Source organism: Psittacula echo (assembly GCF_963264785.1).
Source record: "Psittacula echo genome assembly, chromosome: 1".
NCBI classification, from domain to species: domain Eukaryota; kingdom Metazoa; phylum Chordata; class Aves; order Psittaciformes; family Psittacidae; genus Psittacula; species Psittacula echo.
The window spans coordinates 135,867,988-135,893,276 of record NC_137735.1 but is presented as its reverse complement, the minus strand read 5'-3'; the positions used below and the strand labels follow the sequence as shown (position 1 = coordinate 135,893,276).

General features: G+C 39.5%; 1 protein-coding gene across 1 annotated transcript in view; it reads left to right on the top strand.

The window, feature by feature from the left end:
• Window positions 1-25,289, top strand: part of RELN (reelin) — a gene marked incomplete at both ends in the record, with an annotated part of 292,747 nt that overhangs the window by 143,910 nt on the left and 123,548 nt on the right. Inside the window, 2 exons of the mRNA XM_080626620.1 lie at window positions 16,004-16,100; window positions 18,810-19,050. Of these exons, the coding sequence (XP_080482746.1) occupies window positions 16,004-16,100; window positions 18,810-19,050 (338 nt within the window). The remainder of the gene's footprint in view (window positions 1-16,003; window positions 16,101-18,809; window positions 19,051-25,289) is intronic.

Below are 25,289 nucleotides of genomic sequence, written 5' to 3'. Positions count from 1 at the left end.
TGCTGCAGGTGAACTGCAGAAGCATGCAGGCTCCTAGAAGTTTCAAAATTAAAGTTAAGATTTCAGTAATAATATTAGTTCCTTTCAACTGGAGAAAGTAAAATAAAAAAAAGGATAAGAACCGTCTGAGTAGGAAATACCCTATATGACAGGATTGTCAGAAATATATGGTAATACCTTAACCTGTATCAGTAGGAACCAGTAAAATCACTGGTATGATGGAGCAGGACAGGGCTGGATGCATGTCCGAGTAAATCAATTTTCATCCTGAAGTTCAAAATGTATCACATTTCCCCATGTGCCTGTGTTGAGCTTGAAATACAGTGCAGATTGGTTTTGTAACTGATAAAAACCGGCATGAGCTGGGGGACTGCTGCTGAGCTCAGCAGTACTTGGCTTTAGAATCCTGTTTCCAGCTTATTCCCAAATGTCTGATTTAATCATAACTCTATCTGGGGATTCATCCAAGGGAATTGCCTTTTTTTTTTTTTTTTTTTTTTTTAAGAATGTTTAACACTTTCTATCAAACACAGAATAGCTTAAACTGTAATCTTTTGGGGTATCTTCATATTGAATTCATCACATAGCTTTGCCCACATTAAAGAGCATACCCTTTGATTTCTCTCACCACTAACTATCAGATGGAATTTTGTATTTGCAGGTATATGAGCAGATGAGGACTGAGAAATGAAGCAAAAAAAATAGTGCTGATTTCACCATAAATCCCAGATCCTTTTAAACTGCGGTCAGGAAGGGTAGCACCCTAGTGAATTTTTCAGTAGCTGATATTCTGCGTAGTCTTGCCCTTTAAAGGGCAATGGAGTTGAAAAGGTGCACTTATGATGAAGGCTTACTTAGGATGAAAAGATAATTAGTAAGGCTTATTCAGCACACAGGACGTTAATATGTAGTATGCTTTCCAAATGAGAGCAACTTGTATGCCACACAGCATTCACTTGTAGCTGGTGGCATTGCCTTTTGGTCGAGGGCCGGGGTAATGTTTACATTCATGCACTCTGCTCAAGTGTGCAGAAAATTTCAGTTACTTCAGATGTCTTAATCATCCATGACTACATTTCCCCGAGACCAAACAGCGACACGTGAAAGACAAAGTCTAGCAGTTTTCTTAATGTTCAGTGGGATTGTTAATTGAGATATTTAAAGCAATGACTTTGGGCTCTCTCAAGCCAGAACATCTAATTCAACATCTTGGGATTGCAGGATATTGCACAAAAGCTTCCAGACTCAGCTGACACACAATGTTAGTCTGATTCATTAGCTGAAATATTCTCTATTTCACAGTCCAAATCTCAGGCTTTTCCCTTTAGCTAGATCCCTGAACTTCCCCAGAGACGAACATGATCTGTCATTTGTGTAGGCTACTGTGATGGAAGGTGACTCATAGTACTAGAAGATTAATGACTGAGCTAAACACAGGAAGAAAGAGATCCATGAAGACCCATAAGGAGAAGAGGAAAGGCTTTAAGGCAGTGATTCCAAGGATTAAGGTGTGCAATTGGTTCCACTTATGCATTTTTCCTTGGGTGTCCTCTTCAACCATATGCTCCCATGGCTGTGTTACGTGTGTGCTGTGCATGCTCTGCGTGAGCAGTTCAACATTGGTAGGCTCTTCCCATTCCTCCTTCCTCCACAGTGCCTCTGAGTCAAACACCAAAGGCACTGTGATGAGTACCAACACTCAGCCTGGCCTCCAGGGCAGGTACTCCTCAAAGCTGTCTGTGTAGCAATGTGAAAATTGTTAATGGAAAATACTACATTCCCTTTAAAATCTTTGTTCTGTAGCTCTCTCCTTATGTCTTAGTATTGTCAGATTGTTTCTACTTGTTAAACAATATTCGAAAATGGGAATAACTTGATAGGGAAAGCTCACACTCTCCAGCTTTGTTGTGAACGCTCTTGAACACTCCTCTGAAAACAGGATGACTTTGAAAGTGTCATGTACTGAATAAATACACGTTTGTAAGGCAGGATCCTGCTTTAGATTTGTTTTCCCTTCAACTTTTATGCCATTATGACAAAGATCTGCTGTCATTGCTAGAGCAAACTAGCAATTCTCCCCCCATTTTCAAAATACTCTACCCCCAGCTACTATTTTATATTAAACCAAAATTAATTTAGAGGGGAAGGGTTTTCTTCTATCTTCTGAGAGGAAATATGTCTTCGAACATTTCAGACATTTGGCATTTCAGCTCCATTTTTAAAGATCAAGCCATTAGTCTTACAAGCAAAAAAATTAGCCAAAGGTTCAAAAGTTTTTTTGCTTCATTTAGAAAAAAGTCTTGGGCTTGGACTCTCCCTTCCAAAAAATCATGACAAATACCTTTTTGCGAAAGTTGGGTTCCTAACTCTAACAGATTTTTTTGGTCAATCCTTACTCTCAGTCACCCCCAAAACTACCTTTGTATGGCAAATATGTGACTTGCAATATTTTCAAGTTTTTGTAATTATAAATCATCTTTCCCTAATTGATTTTAGCTGACTTACAGTCATTTAATACGTGTACCATTGACTTTGGTTTAATGCAAAAGGTGCTGAGTAATATGGTACTAAAGCAAAAAAATAATTACCATGAATTCCTAAGAATGAAACCTCTCAGCAGCTCACTGTTACCCATTCTACGTACTACTGGCTGATATCCGGAAACAGCACATTTTGACAGTGATGATGTGCTTTCTTATTCATTGGGATCTTGTGGTGGAATTACTACTTTTATATAAACATCATTTATTATCCTACAAAGGACTGCAGTGAACTTCAGAGAGAGATAATGTAAAAAAAAAAAAAAAGTAAAAGTATGTAAAATCTTACTTGGAAATCAAGAAATGTGAGGTAAAGCTTTAAATCTGTCAGTACCTGTGCCCATGCCATACCAAGAAAAATTAACTGTAATCTTTCTTCTGTTTTATGCTTAATGCAGTCTTCTGAAATGCCTTTCTGCTAGCTAAGTGGTGATCATGCAGAATTCCTGGCATCCAGAAAAGGATGTGCAGAAAGTCTCTGTGAGCTACACGTTTGCCCAGGACTTGCCACAGTTTTTATACTTCAAAGTGGCAAGACTATGGCATACTTGAAAACATTTGAGTGTATATTCACTGTGACAAATGAAACATCTTACAAGTAACTTGATATGATGCAGAAAAACTCTTCCTGCCATAAATAAACTAACAAAACCTTGTCCCTAAAGTTCTGGTGGGCACTGAGAATACGACCGAGTTGGCAAGGAAGATGCAGCTCTCTGAGAGTATTATTTGCTGTTTACATGAAAGACTTGACTTGAAGATGCAGGATGCATGAGCAAAGGTGATCTTCAATGCCTGGACAACCAACAGACACTGGAAATTTCTTAGGTGTCTTTACTGCATGGATGATACGCTTAGGCCCTGCTATTGCTAGAGGAAAGACTTGACATGAAGCGAAATATGCATCTAGCACATTAATCTTCATTAAAAACACAGTTTTCAGTATGACATTTTAGTAGTAGGCTTTAATCTGGGAGAGTGCTTTGTGATTTTGCCAGATAGACTCTGTTTGTCGCCTCAGGAAAATCCTCGTAGTTATTATCTAAAAGATGGGTCACTCATCTGCGCATTGGTCTAGAACCAGAAGCATTTGGACCTGACTCATAGAGTAAGAATGACCCTTTTCTCCTGCTGCTTCTGAGGTAGAGTAGAAGAGTTCAATTGGAAGGGACCTACAATGATCACCTAGACCAACTGCTCGACCAGTTCAGTGCTGACAAAAAGTTAACACATTAGCTTCTTTCAGACCATCCAGTCATAGAATCATAGAATAGTTAGTGTTGGAAAGGACCTTAAGATCACCTAGTTCCAACCCCCCTGCCATGGGCAGGGACACCTCACACTAAACCATGCCACCCAAGGCTCTGTCCAACCTGGCCTTGAACACTGCCAGGGATGAAGCATTCACAACCTCCCTGGGCAACCCATTCCAGTGCCTCATCACCCTTACAGTAACGAACTTCTTCCTTATATCCAATCTAAACTTCCCCTGTTTCAGTTTTAACGCATTACCCCTTAGTCCTGTCACCGCAGTCCCTGACAAATAGTCTCTCTCCAGAATCCCTGTAGCACCCCTTCAGATACTGGAAGGCTGCTATGAGGTCTCCACGCAGCCTTCTCTTCTCCAGGCTGAACAGCCCCAACTTTCTCAGCCTGTCTCCATACGGGAGGTGCTCCACTCCCCTGATCATCCTCGTAGTCCTCCTCTGGACTTATTCCAACAGTTCCATGTCCTTTTTATGTTGAGGACACCAGAACTGCACACAATACTCCAAGTGAGGTCTCATGAGAGCAGAGTAGAGGGGCAGGATCACCTCCTTCGACCTGCTGGTCACGCTCCTTTTGATGCAGCCCAAGATACGGTTGGTTTCTGGGCTGCGAGCGCACGCTGCCAGCTCATGTTCATTTTCTCATCAACCAACACCCCCAAGTCCTTCTCCGCAGAGCTGCTCTGAATCTCTTCTCTGCCCAACCTGTAGCTGTACCTGAGATTGCTCCGATCCAGGTGTAGGACCTTGCACTTGGCATGGTTAAACTTCATAAGGTTGGCATCAGCCCACCTCACAAGCGTGTCGAGGTCCCTCTGGATGGCATCCCTTCCCTCCGGCGTATCAACCGAACCACACAGCTTGGTGTCATCAGCAAACTTGCTGAGGGCGCACTCAATCCCACTGTCCATGTCACCGACAAAGATGTTGAACAAGACCGGTCCCAACACCCATCCCTGAGGGACACCACTCGTTACCTGTCTCCAGCTGGACATCGAGCCATTGACCACAACTCTTTGCGTGCGGCCATCCAGCCAGTTCTTTATCCACCGAGTGGTCCACCCATCAAATTGATGTCTCTCCAATTTAGAGACAAGGATGTCGTGTGGGACAGTGTCGAACGCTTTGCACAAATCCAGGTAGATGATGTCAACTGCTCTGCCCCTGTCCATCAGTTCCGTAGCCCCATCGTAGAAGGCCACCAAATTGGTCAGGCAGGATTTCCCCTTAGTGAAGCCATGCTGGCTGTCACCAAGCACCTTGTTGTTTTTCATGTGCCTTAGCATGTCTTCCAGGAGAATCTGCTCCAAGAGTTTGCCAGGCACAGAGGTGAGACTGGTCTGTAATTCCCCGGGTCATCCATTTTCCCCTTGTTGAAAATGGGGGTTATATTTCCCTTTTTCCAGTCGTCGGGAACTTCACCTGACTGCCATGATTTTTCAAATATGATGGGCAGTGGCTTAGCAACTTCATTTGCCAGCTCCTTCAGGACCTGCAGATGGAAGTCACTTCTCTGCTGCCTGTTCCTATTTCCCCTTCTATTGTTCTAGCTCATTTTGGCTAAAAATCCATCAGATGACTAAGTTTATTGCTGATTACAGTATGTGACAAGGATAAAACCTGCAAGGTTCCATATGAATGAAACAAATTTATTACAATCACTAGCAGTACCTACCTGCAGCTCATCAATCTTCCTTAATATCTTTCTAATGGAATCCTACAGCAAGGATAAATGTATCTATTATTTTTAATATGGTTAAAATATTACTGAAGGAAGTTTATTATCGGTATTCAGCTTTTCAGGACTTTTTGATAAGGACAAAACCCCACTAATTCAGGGTGCAGAGAAATTACTCAGGTGATCTTTCAGTGGTACGCCTTTTGTCCCTATTCTCTGTCCTCCCTAAAAGGGAATAAAATGCTAAACTTTCTGATTTTACATGCATAAGCGTTTCACTGACAATCTGATCATATAATCACTAAAAGCAGTAACAAAACAATCTTGATCAATGCACTTCCCATACTTTATTTTCTGGTTGAGAAATCACCCCTTTCTTGTCTTCAAATTTCTTGAGCTTTTTAAATCCATTGGACAATCAGCTGTACTTATCTGAAGAGTAATTGTGTTACCTGTGCTGATTTTATATTTCTACTGTCATATTTTTTTAAGAGCTGAGGAGCATGTGCAATGCAATTACCAAGAATGTCCATGTGGCTTAGTTTATTTACAGTCTATATTTAATGCTGGCTGATTTCACAGTCCTTAGCAAGTGCAATGGAGAAAACTATTTAAAATATGTTATTGGTTGCTTTTGATTAGGATATTTGTAAGGGGCATTGATTTTGATGCAGATCTTTGGCATAATGGTTCCAAAATATTTTTCATGTCATGTTCTACCTCATCCTAACACATCAATTTAGTGGATTATTAACCAGCAGCCTCTATTACTGTTCCTGAACTACTGAAGTTGCTAGGAGCTACATGATAGCTGTTTTACTCAGCAGCTCCATGGCTAAAGTTGTCAGTGATGTTTGCTGAAGACAGAGCACAGATAGTGTGCATCTCCTTTATTAAAAAAAAAACAAACCCACAAAAATGCAATATTTTTTCAGGCCAAGTTTTTTTCTTCATTTTTTGTAGTGGCAATTTGCCTTGGTTACCAGTGTGGGTCTTGCAGAAGTAAATTATAAAATGTAATTGATTGTGTTAGGTGATGGAGATACATCTTTTTTTGCCTTGATGCTTGGTCAAACTACAGGTTATTACTATTTATTGTTATTATTTTTAATAATAATCAGAATTGGCTGTCCTTACCTGCCAAGCTTCTATGTTTCAGAAAACACATTTAATTCCCTATTAACCTCAGCCAATAGAAGGCCACAGTGAACAAAAATAATCTTACAAAAATTACCTGATTACATAAATACTGCAATTAATTCACTGACCTCCATATATTTCTGTGGATGAAATAGCAGTCTCTTCAGACTATGCCCTAGAGCATCATCTGGAGGGCTCTGCAGAGCATCTGCACAGGATGGCAATTCCTTCTTCCCGCCAGAAACATCCCAAATCCACTTTGGCTCAGCTGCATGAAAAATGATGACTGCACTTGGCCCCATGTTACAGTCTGAAGACACTTATCATTTATATTTTTATCATGTTTTAATTCAGTTCTGATGGCAGCTGTTATATTGACAGTACTGCTTTTATGTCGTCTGTTTATCCTCTGCTTGGATTCAGACCACTCAATAGAAATTCACATATCCAAACATGTTTTGTTAAATAGGCCTTAGCTTTGGCTGAGAGGAACCACTGCTGATCATTTTCTCTTAATTTCCAATTCTGTTTAGTCAGTTTTACAATTAACAGACGCTATCAGATGACTGACAAATGCTGTAAGAGCCAGTTTATGAGATAGGACTGGGCTTGCCCTCAGCAGAACTGGACAGAGATGAACAATTTCCTTCAGAATTGCTGTGAAAATTCACTCTCATGTCTCTTGAAACTGCCAAATTGAAAAATAAGCCCCTTCTGAATTCAGCACGGAAGAGTATTTTATCTTTTTAATCCCTCACTATCTTGTTAGCTGAATGCCAAAAAAAACATGGAAGAAACCATGGTCTCAAATGTTTTGGGCATGTTGATCCACCTCCTTTGCTTTAGTCACCTGCATGGATGATTTCTTTCAGTCACCCAAATTTCTCCTGCTCCAGCGCCTCCCAAAAAGCACCAGGTTTGCTGTGAGGGAATGGCACATCCATACAGCCATGTTGCAAGGGTATGCAGGTTTACAGGGTATACGGTATACGGGTATGCAGGTTTACAGGGTATACAGTATACAGGTATACAGATATACAGGTATACAGGGGTACCTGCACAGAAGAGGCTGGCTGCTTCCAGCTGCCACAGGACAGACAGACAATTTCACATCAAGTGAACGTGGAGCACTTCTGGGGTAGCATGAGTTTCTAAAGGATTTAACTGCCAGGAGACTGGCTATTAAAATTGTGTTAGAATCCTGTCTGAACTGAACTTAAATAATGCTTAAAACCAGTTTTTACAGTAGGCAATTTAAAGCACTAATGTCCATAAGAAATGAAGATTATTAAATTAATCTTGATTGTTGCTGGATTCAGATACAGTTCCTTCTAAGCAACAAGAACAGAACACTGAATATATGAACCCCCAGGCTGTTTTGTCCTAATGTTTCCCATACATTTGGAAAAAGTTTGAGAATTTTCTAGAAATCAGTGCTGAACTTGGTGTCATTCACCATTCTGCATTTCTTCTGCTTGTTTCATTTCCCATTTCCCCCTTGCTAAAGCAGCATTAAGATTTTTGATTCACCATTCAAATTGCCATTTCCTATTGCCTGACATGAAACCTACTAGTTCCACATTCCTGATGGAGAAATCCTTTGTGTAGATGCATAGGTTATAAATTACATCTAATGTGAAAGAATAAGATAGGTAAATAACGTTGTCTAACACACTTCACATAGCACGTGGAAATGTTAGGTGGTGTTTATTGATTTTGCTGAGTTATACAAGAAGGGCTGCCTAGATAATACCTAGATTGAAACCACGGTTTAAAGTTAATGCAGTATTTGAAAGACATTTTAATGGCCTTGGGGTGAAATGATTTGTGTTGCTTTGGCTAGCCCAAGGTTACAATGAAATATTGTCTTTATTACTTCTGTACCAGGGCTTCTCTGCCACTGTTGGGATTTACTACGCAGAGAGAAGCAGAAAAGATAAAGAAAAGCTCAGGATTCAGGGCAGGTGGCCGAGCCATCGCCTCACAGTTGAACACGGGCCATTATGGAATTGATTGCTGCAAATAATAAATGCTGGATTACAGGCTGACTTTCATCTTAATCCTGCTCATAACATTGTATGAGGATAACACTTTTGTATGATTAAAACTGTCCATTTTTGAATTAACTCAAACAACAAAGCATCTGTAGCTCCTGGGGGGGAACAGAGAGCCCCCCAGCTCAGCCAAATGCTCCTGGGTGATTTTCCAGTGGGCCAGGGAGGGGGTTTCTGTGAAAGCAAAAGCAGATAAAAATAGAAAAGCCAGACAGAAAATTAAAGAAAATAAAAGCTTTTGTCAAACTAATTGTTATCTGCACACATAAAGATGTAAAGCAGGCAATCAGTTTTACAGGGTTTCATAAAAAAGAGGCAACCTATCTCAGAACTTGGCTTGAGAAAAAATATTTCTCAGATTCTCTTGGTGCCAGGGAATTTTGCTAAACCAGGCAAGGAAAGGACCTTCAAATCCTTATATTCAAGATGCCTCCATTTACTCAGCAGTTCTTGGGACCAAAGTGTGTTTGCTACTGCCTCTCTAGAAGGAACTGGTTGTAGGAATCTAAATAAAACATCACTCACGTTCCTGCAGTATTTTAATCCCTTATCAGCACCTTGTGGTGCTCATTTTCTTGATTATTGACCTTTGAAGCCAACCCAGGTTGCTAAATGGATGGAGTTAAACAAATAGATACATATTAGTGTACTACTGAACTACTTTAAGATGGTATAATTTAAATTTTGCCTAGCTTCACTGAAAGGTCCCCTCTCACTAGGAGGATCTCCACATAATCTTACATTAAGCATTTAATGGCAGTAATGTTGAAGCATAAAATGCAAGAATGCCAATAGAAAATGCTTATCAAGCATAGGGCTTACTACTTGATCAGACAGTCAAGAACCACTGTGAGAGCATTTCTGGGGCGTTAGGGATATTACTGTTTCAGTAGCTGTAATTCCTGGGTATCTATTACATCCAGGTCTTAACAAGTTTGCTTACTTTGCTTTCAACAAGGGGCTTTGTCTGATGTTAGTGCAGTTAAGAATGTGGTTAAATTTAGAAGCATCATGCAATTATTTGTTTGGCAACGGACACATTACCCAAGCACATACCTGCTCGCTGTATCTCAGAAAAAGATGCTATAAATAGCTGAGCATCTTTATATCAGAATAAATTGGAAACTGGCATAAGTGAAACACAGCTTTCTTCCTGACTTAGTTTTCTCTCCTTAATGTTCTCAACAGAAAAAGCAATATGAGTTGTGATCTAATCTTGCTCATTAGAAGAGAACAGATTTGTGTGAGCACAGGAAGCCCATCATATCTCTGCATATAAATAGACTAAGAGGAAGTTGAACCAGATGAGTATTTCCTCAGACATTACTTCTCACCTAAAGGGAATTACCTGCATTAATTCGTAAGAAGTAATTTGCTGTTACTGGGAATCCTGGAAGGAGGTGAGTAGGAAGGCACCATGGGAGGTCACCTGCTCCAATGCTCCTCCCATGCTCCAACCAGGACCACACTGGGTGAGGACAGCTCACTCAGGGCCCCATCCGGTTAGGGTTTGACCTCTGATTAATTTTTAGAACTTCATTTCTGAAGACTTTATGATTAATTTTTATCAAATGTATTTACTAATTATTCTTCTCATCTGTTGCAGTTTTACAGTAGAGGCTTTTAGCTTGCCAACCCCTTATTTTTATGTAGATGTAACCAGCCAGCATTTCCAAGTGAAGTAACAGCCTAAAGCTGCCAGTTGAAATGAAGTTAGCTGCTCTCTAAAACCTGCGGAACATAAATAGTTGAGGCTTTGAGTTTCATGATTTTCATGAATTTTCATGAATTTTCATGATTCTCATTACTGCTAGAGTAAGTCTGACTTTTACCAAAGACAAACACTGTTGACATTTTTATTTTCTAGTGTAAAGTATTTATTTCAGATTGTTTATCAGAACACGTATGGGAGTGTAGATAGTCAAAATGCTCTTCTCACAAGAGAGGAAAAAAGCATACAGCAATAAAGATATTTAATTCTTCCATGCAAAGGTAGACTACAGTTATAAAATAGAATATAGTTCTTAAAGTTTTTTAAACTTTAAATATTTATTTGTACTCTGAATCTGTTCTAAAACTCTTTTAAAAAAGTCTAAAGATCTAAAATGTGTCATAATTACAAATCACACTTGTAACTAAATCCAAAGTTGTGACTTCAAAGAAAAATTAAAATGCTCTTGCAACTGTCTCTTGAGGAAGCTTTCAGAGGCGGAATGGGATGAACAGTGAGTTGCATGTTCTTGTACCAGTGCTTCTGGTACATCCATCACAAAAGGTTCAGTCTTTTGACATGGTTAAAATCATCTGGTTCTTGATCAGAAGCCAATATAAACATACACCTAAAATAAACTAGGATCCACAGCACATTCATTGTATCAAACTGTATGGTTCATCAATTTGGAAAAAACTATTTACAAGCCAGCCAAATTTGACCATTAGTAATTTATACTATCCAGTTTGGCTTAATTCAAGTGATACCAGCAAATCATAATTCTTAGCAAACAGTAATCATTATTCATCACATTAACAAAATGAATAAAAGCAATCTTCTAGCATTAGCTAAAGGGGATTCTTTTCAACTTCCTTTTGTTCTTCAGGCCACAGTTAAGACACAATTCAAACCTTTCCACAAATTTCTTGTGTGAATTTTTTCTTGTACAGTCCCATGTGAGACTCATTCTCCTCAAAGCCAGCATTAGATATCTGCTTATCCACGGAAGCACTCGCAGGAACTATCAAGAGGTTGTCAAGAGGCAGAGGATGTCAGTCTATAAAGAGCAAAATATTACTTCCCTTGCAGATGGCACCCAGTTTTATCTCAGCAAAACACCAGCTTCTAATCAATGTTGTTAAGAAATCTTAGAGAACAACAGCCCTATGACTTGGGTTTCTGTAAATCTGACACAGTTGGAGGCAAAGTCATAGTGAGAATTAATTTTTCCTGCCATTGTCAGCCTGGATACTAATACCTGAATACCTGGATGCAAATACCTGATATGAAGTGCCTTTATAACATCTCTCCTAAATATTATGCTCTTAGTACTTGAACCTACATGATATTTTAAAAAATAAGGTAGGTAAAATGTTGACTAGTACTTTGGATGGCATTGAAGGAAACCAAAATCAGCTTAACAAGACTTACAGAGAAAAGAGGCAAAGAAGTCATAGCCATCTCAGGTGGACATGTTGCAGGTGGTCAGTGCTAGTCATGTCCTGGATATGGGTTACCAATCCTCTGAAACAAGCAGCAAATGCAATGAAGAAGCATACTTTGGTTTACCTTTTTCATTGTTTCCTGTTTATGTTAGGTAGAATTAAAGCAGCAGTCAGGAGCTATTTAGCATTCCCATTCTTTGCCAATCAAAACCCTCCTGTATTAGCATCAGTGTCTGGATTCAACTTTAAGCAAATTTATTTTATTGAAAATTGGCTTGGGGCAAAATCCAAGCACATGAATCACAAGTCAAATAAATTAGTGTTTCAGAATATCCAGTATATGAAAATAGCTGGGGTTTATACCAGAAGCTGCTCATTGTTTTTGATAACAGGCGAAATTGCTGTCTGAGCTTCAAATGTATCATTTAAAATTAAATCCAATAAGATTGTCTCCACCTTGGCTTTTTTCCAAGTTTTAGAAGGCTGTGAACTTCAGCTAGAAGCCTATCAGAAGGAGAAAAATAACTCCAAAAGAGAAAAATGCTTTTTTCCTGAAACCCAAGTAGAAGCTTGCCTATACGTATGTAAAGAAAAAATTTGGCTATTCCTGGTTAGGGGTTGGTTTGATTTTCCCTCCTCTTCAAATAGCTAATTACACATGGAAGCCCTTAATATTGAAAGTATAATCTCAACTCAATCAAATCTAACTAGCACCTCACTGGGGTGTCTGGTTTGCTGTGACATACTTGGCTTAAGAAAGAAATTACATTTTTCTCTAATGCAGCAATTTACTACTGTAGACTTCTTTATGGTAATCATTGTGCATGATTTATTTCCTATTTTCCTGGCTAATTCAAAACCTGAGCATTCCTGATATAAAACAAGCTGGTTCTAATCTCATTCAAAAGGTTTTATGTACAAGTTTTCCTTTGGAGGATGTGAGGGTGTGAAGATTTACAGCGTGACATCCTGCCGCTGCTGCTCTGCTCTGTGCTGACAAACTGCTTATTACCATCTCTGGAAGCAGTGTGAAGGACACCTCCCTTCCCTGGCTGGATTTGCCCTCAGTTCCTGCTAGGTTACTACTTGGATTTTGATTATCTATTTGTTCACAAAGTCAGAGCATAGCTTTGCCGGTCAAGGTAGAGACAAACATCCAAACTGCAGACTTCTAATTTCAATAATCCTAGTTTAGGATTACTGAAATGACAGCAATATGAAGTAATAGGAATAGTGTTAAGTAATATTAATATAGGCAATTATATTGAAAACCAGTGGCTTGCAAGACTATCTTGGTAAACCCTGTCTTGGAGTGCAGTTGTATGTTCACTTTCCTCCCTTTTCTCAGGAAGAAACTCCTAACGTAAGCTAGGATGAATACTGGTTTTATAACAAGGGTAAGCACCAAATCCAGGAGCTTCTTGTCTATTTAAAATATATAGCTCAAATGGTGAAGAATAATGCCTGAACCTTGCTGATAATTTTTCCAGATGTATTGATCTTATTCTTTTTTTTTTTTTTACATTGTAGAATTAGATACTTACATGGAAAATAATCTTTCTATTTTGTGATTGTGAGGCAAGAACGTATATAAAGAGAGTTCAAACACTGATAAAACCACACTATAAACCACATTTGTCGTCACAGCCAGTAAAAGCTACTTATATTGACCTTGAGAACTTTCCCAAACTAATTTTAATCTTAAAAAACCCTGCCCTGCTTATTAGAATAACAATAAAACCCAGCACTTGTCTGCCCTCTTTTCATTGTCTCCATTGCTCTCTTTTCAATAACACAAGTAAAATACTTCTTTCCAAAGCCCTTTTTCAGTGGCCCCATTTCTTTTAAGCAATGAATATGATCGTCATTACATAGTTTGAGGTTGTTCAAGTTTCACAGACAGGATTTTTCATATTGCTTGTATTGACAGGGATCATTTGTTTCCTATTGTCCTTGCAGTATGGGCAGCGAATATGACCTTCTCCCCCTTTTTAGCAGCATGTTTGGGCTTGGCTTTGTTGAAGAGCACTATACGAAAAGTTGATTGTAACACTAACTGAAATTGCACATGTTGTAAAGTCTGTATTGCTGGTTATTTTTACTGTTTATTCCTTTAATTTCTGTTGAACAGCAAACTCAGTATGTTGCTATTTTGCCTCATAGCCTCTGGCCAGCAAAAACAGTTAAACTGGCTGAAGTTCCCTGCTTTTTTAACTGAATTCCCCTGAAATAAAATGAATGAGTGTGATTAAGGGTTGGAACTCCTAAATGCCACAGAAGTAGGAACTGACAGCAGATGTCACTCAGTAAAGTAGACCATCTCAGCAGATGGGCAAATATGAAACGCAAAGGCTTTTCCTGACATCATTTTTGGTTTGGTTTTAATATGATAGAAATAAAATGCCTTGTCAGTAAAATATAACCAGACAGTTGCTTTGTACTCATTTTGGGTACATGGCTGGTAATTCAAAGTCCTGCTGCCTTTGCAATATTAATTATTCTGTGCCTCGTTACAGCAAGAATACGTGTCAGACCAGCTGAACGTACCACACGCAGCTGTAGTGGCTCTGAAGTATCTGTTCCTCTATTTACAATTTAACATTAGTAAAAGATACAAGAGAGCAACTTTATGGGTCATTTCCAGGATTCTAGTTGATGTATCAGGAAAAAATATAGCAATGAGATTTCATCCCATGTTTTGGGGTATTATTTCCCCTGCAGAGGTATGTGATGCGTATCTCAGAGTAGAAAAGCAGCTCTGTAGAGCTGAGAGCTGGGAACATGAACTGCCTCGGGGGAGCTGGGGCTGCAAGCAATGTGCTTAATGGCATATGTTCCCATTAAAATGTGTAAGCTGTTCTCTTGTACAAGTGGTTAACACCTTTTTAATCAGGCCATTTATTTAATTACAAAAACAAGTACCCTGATTTGGAAAATGATAGTATTTTATCATCATCAGTTTCCACATCTGGGTGTATGTATACATTTATATATACATAAAAATATGCATACACACTACTTTTAGTGTGACAGAACGTATCTGAAGCACACGTAAACATAATATACTACTTGTAGCACACCTAATACATACTCCTACTGTGAAAAAGCTACTCGCTCAGTAGTATCCTAATGCCACCAGAGGTGCTGTTTAATTGAGAGCTGCTTCTCTTAAATATGGAAGGTAGCTGATGTCTGTTTCTTTGAATCTCATATTTCAACATGCTTATGAAGTAGAAATTTGACCGTGGGAGCATAGGTTAGGATTTGTCTATTTCACTGGGTGTTGAATTTTCTGAGATGGATAAATTACATGGTGCCTGAGGAAAAAATAGTATTTTTAGTGTATTTAATTACCACTCGGGTTGTTTATCATGTTTTCTAGCTTGAATTTTTCAGTGCCAGTTTTTGTTATTTTGACTGTCCCCTATATTAATTGTTAAGTTCATCTTCTGTGACAACACCCAGAAGGCACCCTTTTATAAATCAAAAGTAAATATAATACCCTACCTTGCAGGGGTGCCATAAGGCTTAATTAGTTCAGTGTTGTAAAGTGTTCTCAAATTCCCAGATCAGCATCAAATGTTTATTATTAATTATGGGCTCCAGTGAGTATACTGGATGATTTCTTAATTTAATTCTCTTCAGGCATTCTTAAAAAGAAATAATTTTATGACGTCTTTATTCTTTTAAATTCCTAAAGCACATCTGCTCTTGGCTCAAGTAATTCTGTATAAGTTTTCCTATCATTTACTATATTTTTAGTTCAAGATTTTTTTTTGCTAGATAGTAATATCAAAAACAGTCTTTAACTGTTTTCCGTATGTGTGGATTATTCTCTAGTAAGAAGGTTTTGTTTAAACATTATATGGTGTTTTTTCTTGCAGTGGCGGGTGTTAAGTAATTTACTTGGCTTCCCCTGGGAAATTTGCAGAGATTACATGGCACTGCTGTGATTTATCATTTCTACTTTATTTCTGACTCATAACGCATGCATTATTTTGTGTTTACCTTCAGCAACAGATTTCAGGAAATTTCATCATCAATCAAAGTGCTTTAAAAGCAGGAGAAGTGATGATGTGACAAAGGCAAAGTAGCAACAGTCGTTATTGGAGGATCATTTATTGCTTCACTGTGTCGTAACACTTCTCATTTTATTGCTTGTCCCAGGATCCGGCTCATGTCGGTTTAGTTACTCGGATCCCAACATCACTGTGTCCTACAGCAGGAACAGTTCTGCAGATTGGACTCAGCTGGAGAAAATTAGGTTTGTTACAGCTTTTTGATCATTTTCATGCTTTCTGGCTGAGCAGGTGGTGTTTAAACCTGGTTCTTTTAAAACTTAATTGTTAACTTTTCAGCTTTCACTTGTTCATACACGTCAAAAGATGAGGGATGAAATTTTGGACACTAAAGCTAATTGCAGAACTGCCACTGGGTTTGGTGAACCAAAATTTCATCCACTGATTGTTGTGGGAGGTAAGGAAGAGAATGACTTCAGAGTTAAAATGCAACCAGCAGCTTGTGGTCCCTGAAAAACCAAAACTTTGATGATTTTTGCAGTTTAGCACCTCTGTTAATTCCAGCAAGAGCCGTAATTTACAGTGTTAGAAGTTTCTACTTTGATGGCAAAAAACATTCAATAGTTTGCTTATAGTTTGGTATGAACACTTGGCTCCTAATATTTACAATAACAAGATTATGGTGAATTATGCCTGTTTTTTAAACAAACTGGTTCACATGAAAGTGCAAAGGATTATGAGTGGAAATTTTAAAATCTTATTGCAATATGCACACCTCTAAAGAGAGGTTCACTATTGGAGACTGATTTTTCTAAGAGAGCAGAAGCAACGTTTTATTAAATACTATTAGGAAAGGTATTTTTTACATTGGCATATATATAGTTTTACAAGTACAACGGGGGAAGAAAAAATGCCATTTATATGTAATGTCCTCAGAGCATCTCAGTTCACCCTTCTGCATTACCTTGGTGTCTGTACCCCACAGGTGATTTTTTTGAACTTATTTTCAGTTCATTGAGACAATTTGCAGAGCAAAAGGCTACTTAATTTCTGATGAGTAAGCAAAACTCCAGCTGCAAAGCTGTGGATTTCAGTATCTCATCCTTCTAGTCTTTGTGGGAGTGGGATTGCAATTTCATTGACAAAGGCACAAATTATCAACAAATTTTAATAAAACAAATGGTGCTGATTCTTATCTCAGAAAAATATAAAGCAAGAGTAGCTTTATTTAGCCACTGGAGTTGCCTTGGACTAACGACACTATGCCGTTTACTTTTCTGACCCTGATGCAGAATTACCCAGCTAGTCCATAACATCAGTTCAGTTGTCCTCATAGCTCTGCAAGCTAGGAAACTCAAAAGTTGTGATGGTTCAAACCCAAGCCCTTGAAACCCAAATTTTTTAAGTTAATGCCTGCACAGTTCTGTCTGTGTTGCTTTAACTTTGACTGCTGGAGCTGGCAGTAGAAAATAGGTCAATAGAGCAATGTCGTGCAAAGTGGAGAAGATGAATTATGAAAGGGTGCTCATTTCTCCTGTCGTCCGTATGAATCACAATGTTTATGTGAATGTGTTTCAGCAGCTTTCACCGTACTACATGCATCTCCAGGGAACGGTGAGAGAACTGGGGAAAGATGGGACAGGAGGGCATCTGTGAAAGGAAGGTGTTGTGCTGATGTGTTGGTGTGTGCTGTGTTGGTGGGATTTCAGCTCTGGACTCCCAGCAGGGAGCTGAAGGTTCTCTCAAGGAAGGCAGGTGCTGTCTGTGAGCTCAGGGAGCAGCTAGGACAATGTCTATGAGCAGCTTTGCAGTGGAGGGTGACAGACATAATTTATAGCTTAGTGCAGGGTGATTTGTGGGGACAGATTCTGGGTGTGAATGTGGAACAAATACAGTGGCTTTTCAACATTTCACCACACTCCAGTGTTTTGCTTTACAAGGGAAGTTCCTCTATTTTCTGCTATGTAAGCAAGATATGGGTGCCTTTTTTTCCTAAAATCTCTGGATTGTCTCTGACAAAATACTCATCCACCAAAGCATTGCTACCAAGGCAGAGGCAAGGTTGAGTAGCTGACATCTTGTAAAACCCCAGTTTTATAACTACTTGCAGCCTGGGGTTTGAATAGTTAATTCCCTCATTGAGTGATCAATAAAGCAAAAATAATAATTATCAGCATCCCTTCCTTGCACACAGACCTGTCTTTTCATTGCTAATAGCAACCTAAAGACATTTGCCCAGAGCTCAAGATGAACCTCAGTCTTTTCACAGCTCTGAGGACAGCTCTAGGAAGTGGAGTTCAAGGCTCTGACCATTGCCTAATACTAATATGCCAGGTCTGCCCACATTTTCCGTTTTCAGCAGCAAGAGGACAGTCTATTTCTTCTGCATTGTTCTTGAAGCAGAACATGGAAGGAAAGGCAACGTGGCCCTCCCCCATCTACAGAATTATCCTGACAAGGGGATTGGAAGGACATATTTGACAGAGAAAATTCCCAGCTTTTCCCTCCAGCCATCCTGCTCCATGCAGATCTATGGGGGACTGAGGCTCATGCAAAAATCATGGTTTGGGTGACCTGCTGTTGTTTTCTTCACATTTCCTTTTGGCCTTACCTGCGAAATACCTGACATTACCAGTCACCTAAGAGCTATGACCAGCCTCGAGTATGAATGTCGCCCTGCTCTTTCGTCCTGCTCTCCAGACATCTGCATTGTTACGTATTGGCTTAGCTTGCACTTTCTTTGAAGCAAGGCTGTCTGTTTGGGCTCTAAGTGCACTGCCAGGCACAGTGGGACTCTGCCTCAGGGCAGGTATTTTTTGATCTTCGTAAAAGACTTAGCAGCATACAAGGGACATCAGCACAACTGTGTCACATGTAGTAAATGTGTTAAATGAGGGAAAAGTGTTCCTGGCTATGGCTTAAACTTGGTCTAATTCCATACTATTGTTTTTCAGTGCCCCTTCCAATGTCAGCACAATCATCCACATCTTGTACCTTCCTGAAGATGCTAAAGGGGAGAACATCCATTTTCAGTGGAAACAGGATTATGTTCACGCTGGTGATGTGTATGAAGCCTGTTGGTCATTGGACAACATCCTGATCATAAATGCTGCTCACAGAAAAGTTGTGTTAGAAGATAATCTTGATCCTGTGGATACTGGCAACTGGCTTTTCTTCCCTGGGGCCACTGTTAAGGTTAGTCTGATTTTCTGTGTCTTAATACTGTTATGACTTTTGTATGTAGAAGACAGTGACATCTAACCAAGCACATAACACACAAGGGTATTTAGGCCACTCTATCTGCTTCTAGAATTGTACTTCTCTTTTTTTACTTTGTTTTTACCTTTTCTCTGTCCCACTGGGGCTTTCCAGAACAATGCAACTTCTCTGCCATGACCAAACCAAATGACAGTTTATACTGTCATGTCAAAGATCATGTAACAGAAAATGGGAAACAGCTTCCTTTTAGCAAAACAGTGCAATATTTTTGAAACGAATTCAAGTCACTCTGTTCAATATTTTGAAACCTGCCTGTTTGTTTGTCTTGGTGTTTTTCGGCTGCTGCTACTTGCTTCATCGCAAACCATCACAAAACAAAGTGCTTCCCCACTTTTTCTGACTGCGAATATCACATCTCCTTTGCAGCATGCATTCGGGTAGTGGCTGTTCCTTAAAGGTTTCTTTTCAGTAAGATCCTGTTTTGATATGTGAGATCCAGCAAGACCATACTACCTTGGGAAAAAAAAACCTCTAAGAACCCCTACAAGATACCTGTGCACAAAGTTCCTTCAAACACAGAGATGTTCAACATTTGGAAATGAGTTGGATTCTTGCTTTCTATGTTTCCAAGCAGCCACAAGTTGAGCAGCAGATGACTTTCTGTTTTCATCCTATTTTTCATTCACAAAAAAGGCAGGTTTGATGTCAGAGTTCATTTATGATGCCGGTAATGGTTTTGGCAATTGCACAGGAAACAGATGTTGAATATTGAGGTTGGTTATGGCCTCAGCTTTTCCCACAGAGCTTCATATGAATGGCCTCAGGTTAATCTCTTAAGAAAGAAATACTCCCACTAATCTACTCATAGTACTCACATATTGACTTTTCTTATTTCAGTAAAACCTTTTAAACTACAATGAAAAAGTTTTAAATGAGATTTTAGACTCAAATAATGACCTGCATTTTTAATTAAGTGATTTTTGGTGATGAGTTCGCATTTGTTCTGTTTTCAGTCTTATCTCTGGATTTTAAAATCCAGCCCACATATGTGAAGGTATAAAAGCAGAGCAAAGAATTAATGTGCCATAGACACAGCTACTTCTTTTCAGCTGGCCAAGCCTAAACACTGCTTCTCCTTCTGAAACATGCACAAACAACATCTAAACTTCAGCAAGTAAAAGTCTTTTTTTGTTGTTGTTTGGTTTTGGGGTCCTTGTTTAGCTAAACTTAGCCAGTCTGTGTCATATACAGCTATGGTTACATGAAAGACAAGGGACATAAACTCAGAAATCATTTAGTGCTTCTAGGCAGGAATCCCATTCAAGCTCAAACCTTCTATGAGATGCAAGTGAGGATTCACCAACCTGCCATTCCTCCAAGGTCACCTTCTCTTTTAGGGACAAGTGCAATATGCAAATATCTGTTCCCAGCTGACATATGGCTGTGTGTAGCCACTTACACCAGCTGAAGGCAATATGTAAGATTGCGGTGTAGCCACAGTGGATTAAGGTTATGTGTGAAGCAGGGCTTTTGCTCTTCATAGGACCCTGTAGTTAATCAAGCTTTTTTAGTGCATGTAACCGTCACCGGAGCACTTCTGTACTCGCATTTAATTTTTAAGGTTTTTGCTCCAGTTTTCCTCAGATTTTCAGCAACAATCTTGCCAAATATCATTTGAACAGATTTTGCAATGTGAATTCTATATTATGTCAAAAGTAACACTATAAATTGGGTCAAGATTTACATCAGATTCAGCATAGACCCTCTCTTAGCATTTTAACACCAAGAACAATTTTATTTTTTTTATCATTTTTTTTTTTTTGCTTTTCAGATTTGGAATGTTACATAAAACTTTAGAAAAATGTTTAATAATTTCTTTAAAAAAATCAGCATAGCTCTGATCTCAGTTCATCACAAATGCTATTTTGTATAAAGTAGAAAGATAAGAATCTTTGTAAATTGCGCTAATATAATTTTAAATGGAACCATACCGGTTCTCTTTCTCATATAAGTCCTTTTTCTTCCCAGATTCCTAAAACTTGGTAAATTGTCCTGATGTTTGTTCAGACTAGCAATTTTAAATGCTTACTTACATTTTTACTCTGGGATGAGCACATTTCATTGCTATATTGTGTAATATTTTAAAACTCTCACCTATGTGCTTTTTAAAGACGTTCCCATACTCAGTCTATCACTATGCCAAACTCTGTTTCAAGCTGATGAGACCTTTTCTGTGCCATCCTGTTTGTGCCATGCCTGTGTGTGCCGTGCAAGTCTGAATTCATATTCTCCTGTCCTCTACCAATTAGTATTTTAGGTAAACTGGCGTTAAAAATCTCTTTAAGTTTGTAGCAGTTTCTCACTGGCTTCCTTTAGTGCTTTTCCTTATGAGTTTCCTTGACATTGCCAATGAACAGTCACATTTTGGGATGTTATTCGTTGTCTAACTCAATTTTGATTAGTATATATAAAACTGTGGGTCAATTCTTTTCCTAAATTATACCATAAAGATAACTAATTTCATTGGCCCAAGGGAATGAAATATTAAGAAAAAATAAACAAGAAAAATAGTCTTTCTAAATGTCTTCCATTTACTGCAGTTATTTTCTGTATTCCTCCATTCTTCCTCACCACCTTTCATCACCTAGAATCATTGATATTGCATATTTCTCAGGTAGAAGGGCAGTGCTAGTCAGAGATAGCTCATCCAGCTGGCAGTCAAATTGAAAGAAGAGTTAAAAATACATGCTTATTTCTGGTAGAAAAAGGACTAGAAACTTTTTCTCTAAGTGTTTACTTCTGGACTGCCCCAGAGGGCATTGCTCAGATGATGGAACCTTCTCCTTGGAGGCTCTGTGGCACATCCAGGATACTGAATGAATCAGTCAAGTGTACAAACTTGATCTTGCCCATGATCTTGCACACCTTAGCTGTTACAACACCCTCTTTCTTGGCTTTGGCTTGTGCAATCTCTCAGGCATTGTCTTCAAGGGACATACCCTCATGGATGGGCCAGGACCTGTTTCCAGTAGGCAGCAAGAATGGCTCCAGTCTTCTGGGGGGAGAGAGTTTGCCCAAGTGGATGCAAAGCCTGCTGTGTCATTTGCTGTCAAGACCATAGAATGGTCCCTGGCCTAATCTCACCATGTTAGAACTGCTCACCCCACCCATCCCTTCAGCCATCCCAAACCATTAAATACCCTTTTATTGCCTTAGTGGGTTACTCTGTTGGTAAAGATAGGCATCAAGATATGGTTTATTGGTATTTTAGAATAAATGTTGATGTTGCTTACATAGGTGTGGTTCACAAGCTCTTTCCCAGTAGTTGCTCAGGAGGTGGCTTTTAGAATTGCTTGTTACACCTGGTACATGCTCATGTTGGATGCTTATCAAGTTGAAAAGAAAGTATTTTTTTTCTGTAGAAAGTTTATATTAGCAGTACTTGAAATCTACTAAAACAAATAGCAAATGTTAAAAATCCTGGAGTCTTGCTGTTAAAATAGCTCAGTTTAAGAACTACTTAGATTAGTAAATTTAAAAGGCAGCTGAAATGAAGTACTGACATGAAAACTACTGTCTGGTCTGGGGTTAGGTTCTGTGATGGATTCAGTCACTGGAGTGGACAGAGCAAGCATTAATGGTAATTATGCACCAATGTGTTCACCCCAGTTTGATGGATTGAGACAGTGTGTTCTCAAAAAGCACTTGCAGGAACTTGCCTGTGCCCAGCTTGGGAAGAGGTTTTTCTCCCTCTCCCAGTCTGCTTGAGCTTGGACCAGGAATTTCATTACATTTCTTGCTGCGCTCAGGAGCAGTTGCTACTCATTTGAAAGCACATGGCTGGTTGCAGACGCAGCTAGAACTGGCTACTGAGATAGGAAACAAGCTGAGAGATAAGCCACTGAATTTGTGTGTCAGTTCCAAAGAATACAGCAAAAGGCAAGAAGGACACTGCTACCAAGGCCAAGCAACCCTTAGGAGATTAATTGGATCCACTGGAACATATTTATCTGTGTTGGACTGTGTGGAAGGGTGTTGAACAGGATAAAATCTTGACTGCATTTCAATATTTCCAGTGACAACACTGAGCATGTGCATGGGCTTGCAACTGAGCATGGTTAGGATGTTGCACTGGTGGTTGAGATTGCTGAAATGCATGAGGCAGTGCTAGGCTCTGAGAGCTGTTACAGGTATGTGAACCTCAAGACTTCAGAGCTAATTGGGGGAAAAGATGAAATCTTCCTTCAGTAATGCTTTTATCTCTACTCCTACAGAACAGAAAAGTGATCTCATCTTTCAGTGGACACTTCATGTATCTTGTATATTTGACCAGAAATTGTTTTGCTTTGAGGTTCAACATTTGTCAGGTTTTTATGTTTTCTCTGATCACCATGGTCCAAAATTGGATGTGCAAGCTCAGAAACTGAGGTTGAATAGGGAGACAGCCTCAGCAGTCTTATAGTTCATGTCTCTGCGGTGCTTTGATTACATGAAAATAGCATTGAGACCAAACCACCTGTCTCTGGAATTTTTCCACATCTGGCAAAAGTCACTAACAGTATAGGCACTAGAACAGTGATCTCTTTGGTCATGATGTGTTAACCCAGTGACACTTCTCGACTTTGGGAAGAGCCAAGTTTCAGAATTCCTGTCTCACAGTAGTTGCAGCCACTCTTCGCTTGGTGACTGAGGGTTGCAGTCCAGCTGGTCAGCTTGGTTTGTTTGATCTGCAGACTTGGGGATTACACCAGAGGTTGCCTGCGCTGCTGAGCTGCAAGCATGCAGCCTGGCATAGCATGCGATGGGGCATGGAGAGAAGGTCTGTGCCGGCCTCACTGCGCAAGTAGGGTGTAGGACCAGAGAATGGTGCCTCATGCATGTTGTTCACTACTGTGGATATGGACAATAAATTCTGAAAATGTCCCAATCCCAGTATCATGATACAGAAGTCCCTTAACTAGCAGATCATCACCATTCATGTAATTTTAATTTCCCAGAAATGCATGCCATCTTAGTAGAAGAGAAAGCTGTAGAAGAGAAATCTATAGAAGAAGAGAATGAGAGAACTGAACACTCACACTTGGAAAAACATGCTGAAAATGTGTCTGTAAAACTCTGTGACCTTTCACACATACTCAGCAGAGCAGGGCTATGCACATCCTATATCTGTGGGTCCTTCCCGAACCTGTGTTCTTGTGTGTCACTGAGCAGAGAAGACATGCACACAGGCCTAGGAGTCTGGCAAAAAGAAAGGCTGATTAAGCTATTTCACCCCGCCTAGTTCCAGAGCAGATTTCCAAATCTCTGAATACTCTGTTAATTAATAGCAATGGCATTGGATACTCTTCTTTCAAAGCAAACATCCTAATATTCCATATATATCTTTGTCGTGTTTAATTGTTTGTGCTGAAATGAACAAGAATTTTTAATGTTTTGGGTTTAAATTCTTATTTTAAAAAAGGGTTGAGGAACCCATTGTCTAAATCAGATCAAATATATTTGTTTGCAGGAGGAAAGGTGGTGGTCTATGTATGCCAGTGTGAAAATGGCAGATTGAAATTGCTATGACCTTATATTGAACAAAATTACACAGATATAGATGCTTCTGATGGGAGCCTTTTGTTTTTGGAATAAGATATAACAAGGCAGTATTTGGTCTGTGGGCCAAACCCAGCTTCCTAGCCAGCTGCCTTGCCTCGCAGGAGCTCTTATCTACCACATCTTCCTGGGAAGAGGCGAGCAGGTTTCCTGCTGCATCTTAACTGAGAGCCATTCCTGCTTCTCTGTGGGTAGAAGGAGGAGTGTGAGATAGGAGGAGAGTTGAAGAAAGCGAAGCAGGGTGCACAAAACCTGTCAACTGGCTCCCTTTAGTGAGAGTGTGGGCACTCTGAGCTGTGCCCATGAGGAGGCATCTGTATATCCATAGTGCTGGATGTAGCACATCCATGGAATTGCTCTTTATTTATTTTTTTGTTAATAATCACATTTTTAATTAAAATAATAAACTTAGATACAATACCAAGGGGTTCATTGGAGCTGATAGGTGGTTGGCTGTGGTGCTGTGAGTTGTTCAGGCAGCTAAGAATTGCTGTTGGGCAGCAATGTGGAACCTACACCTTTCTCCATGCCAGTTACCTGTGGCTTGGAAATTATGGGGAGAGGTGGCAGGGAGCCAGTATTAGCTCTGAGCTGGTGTCAAAGCTCCAGGGGTCTTT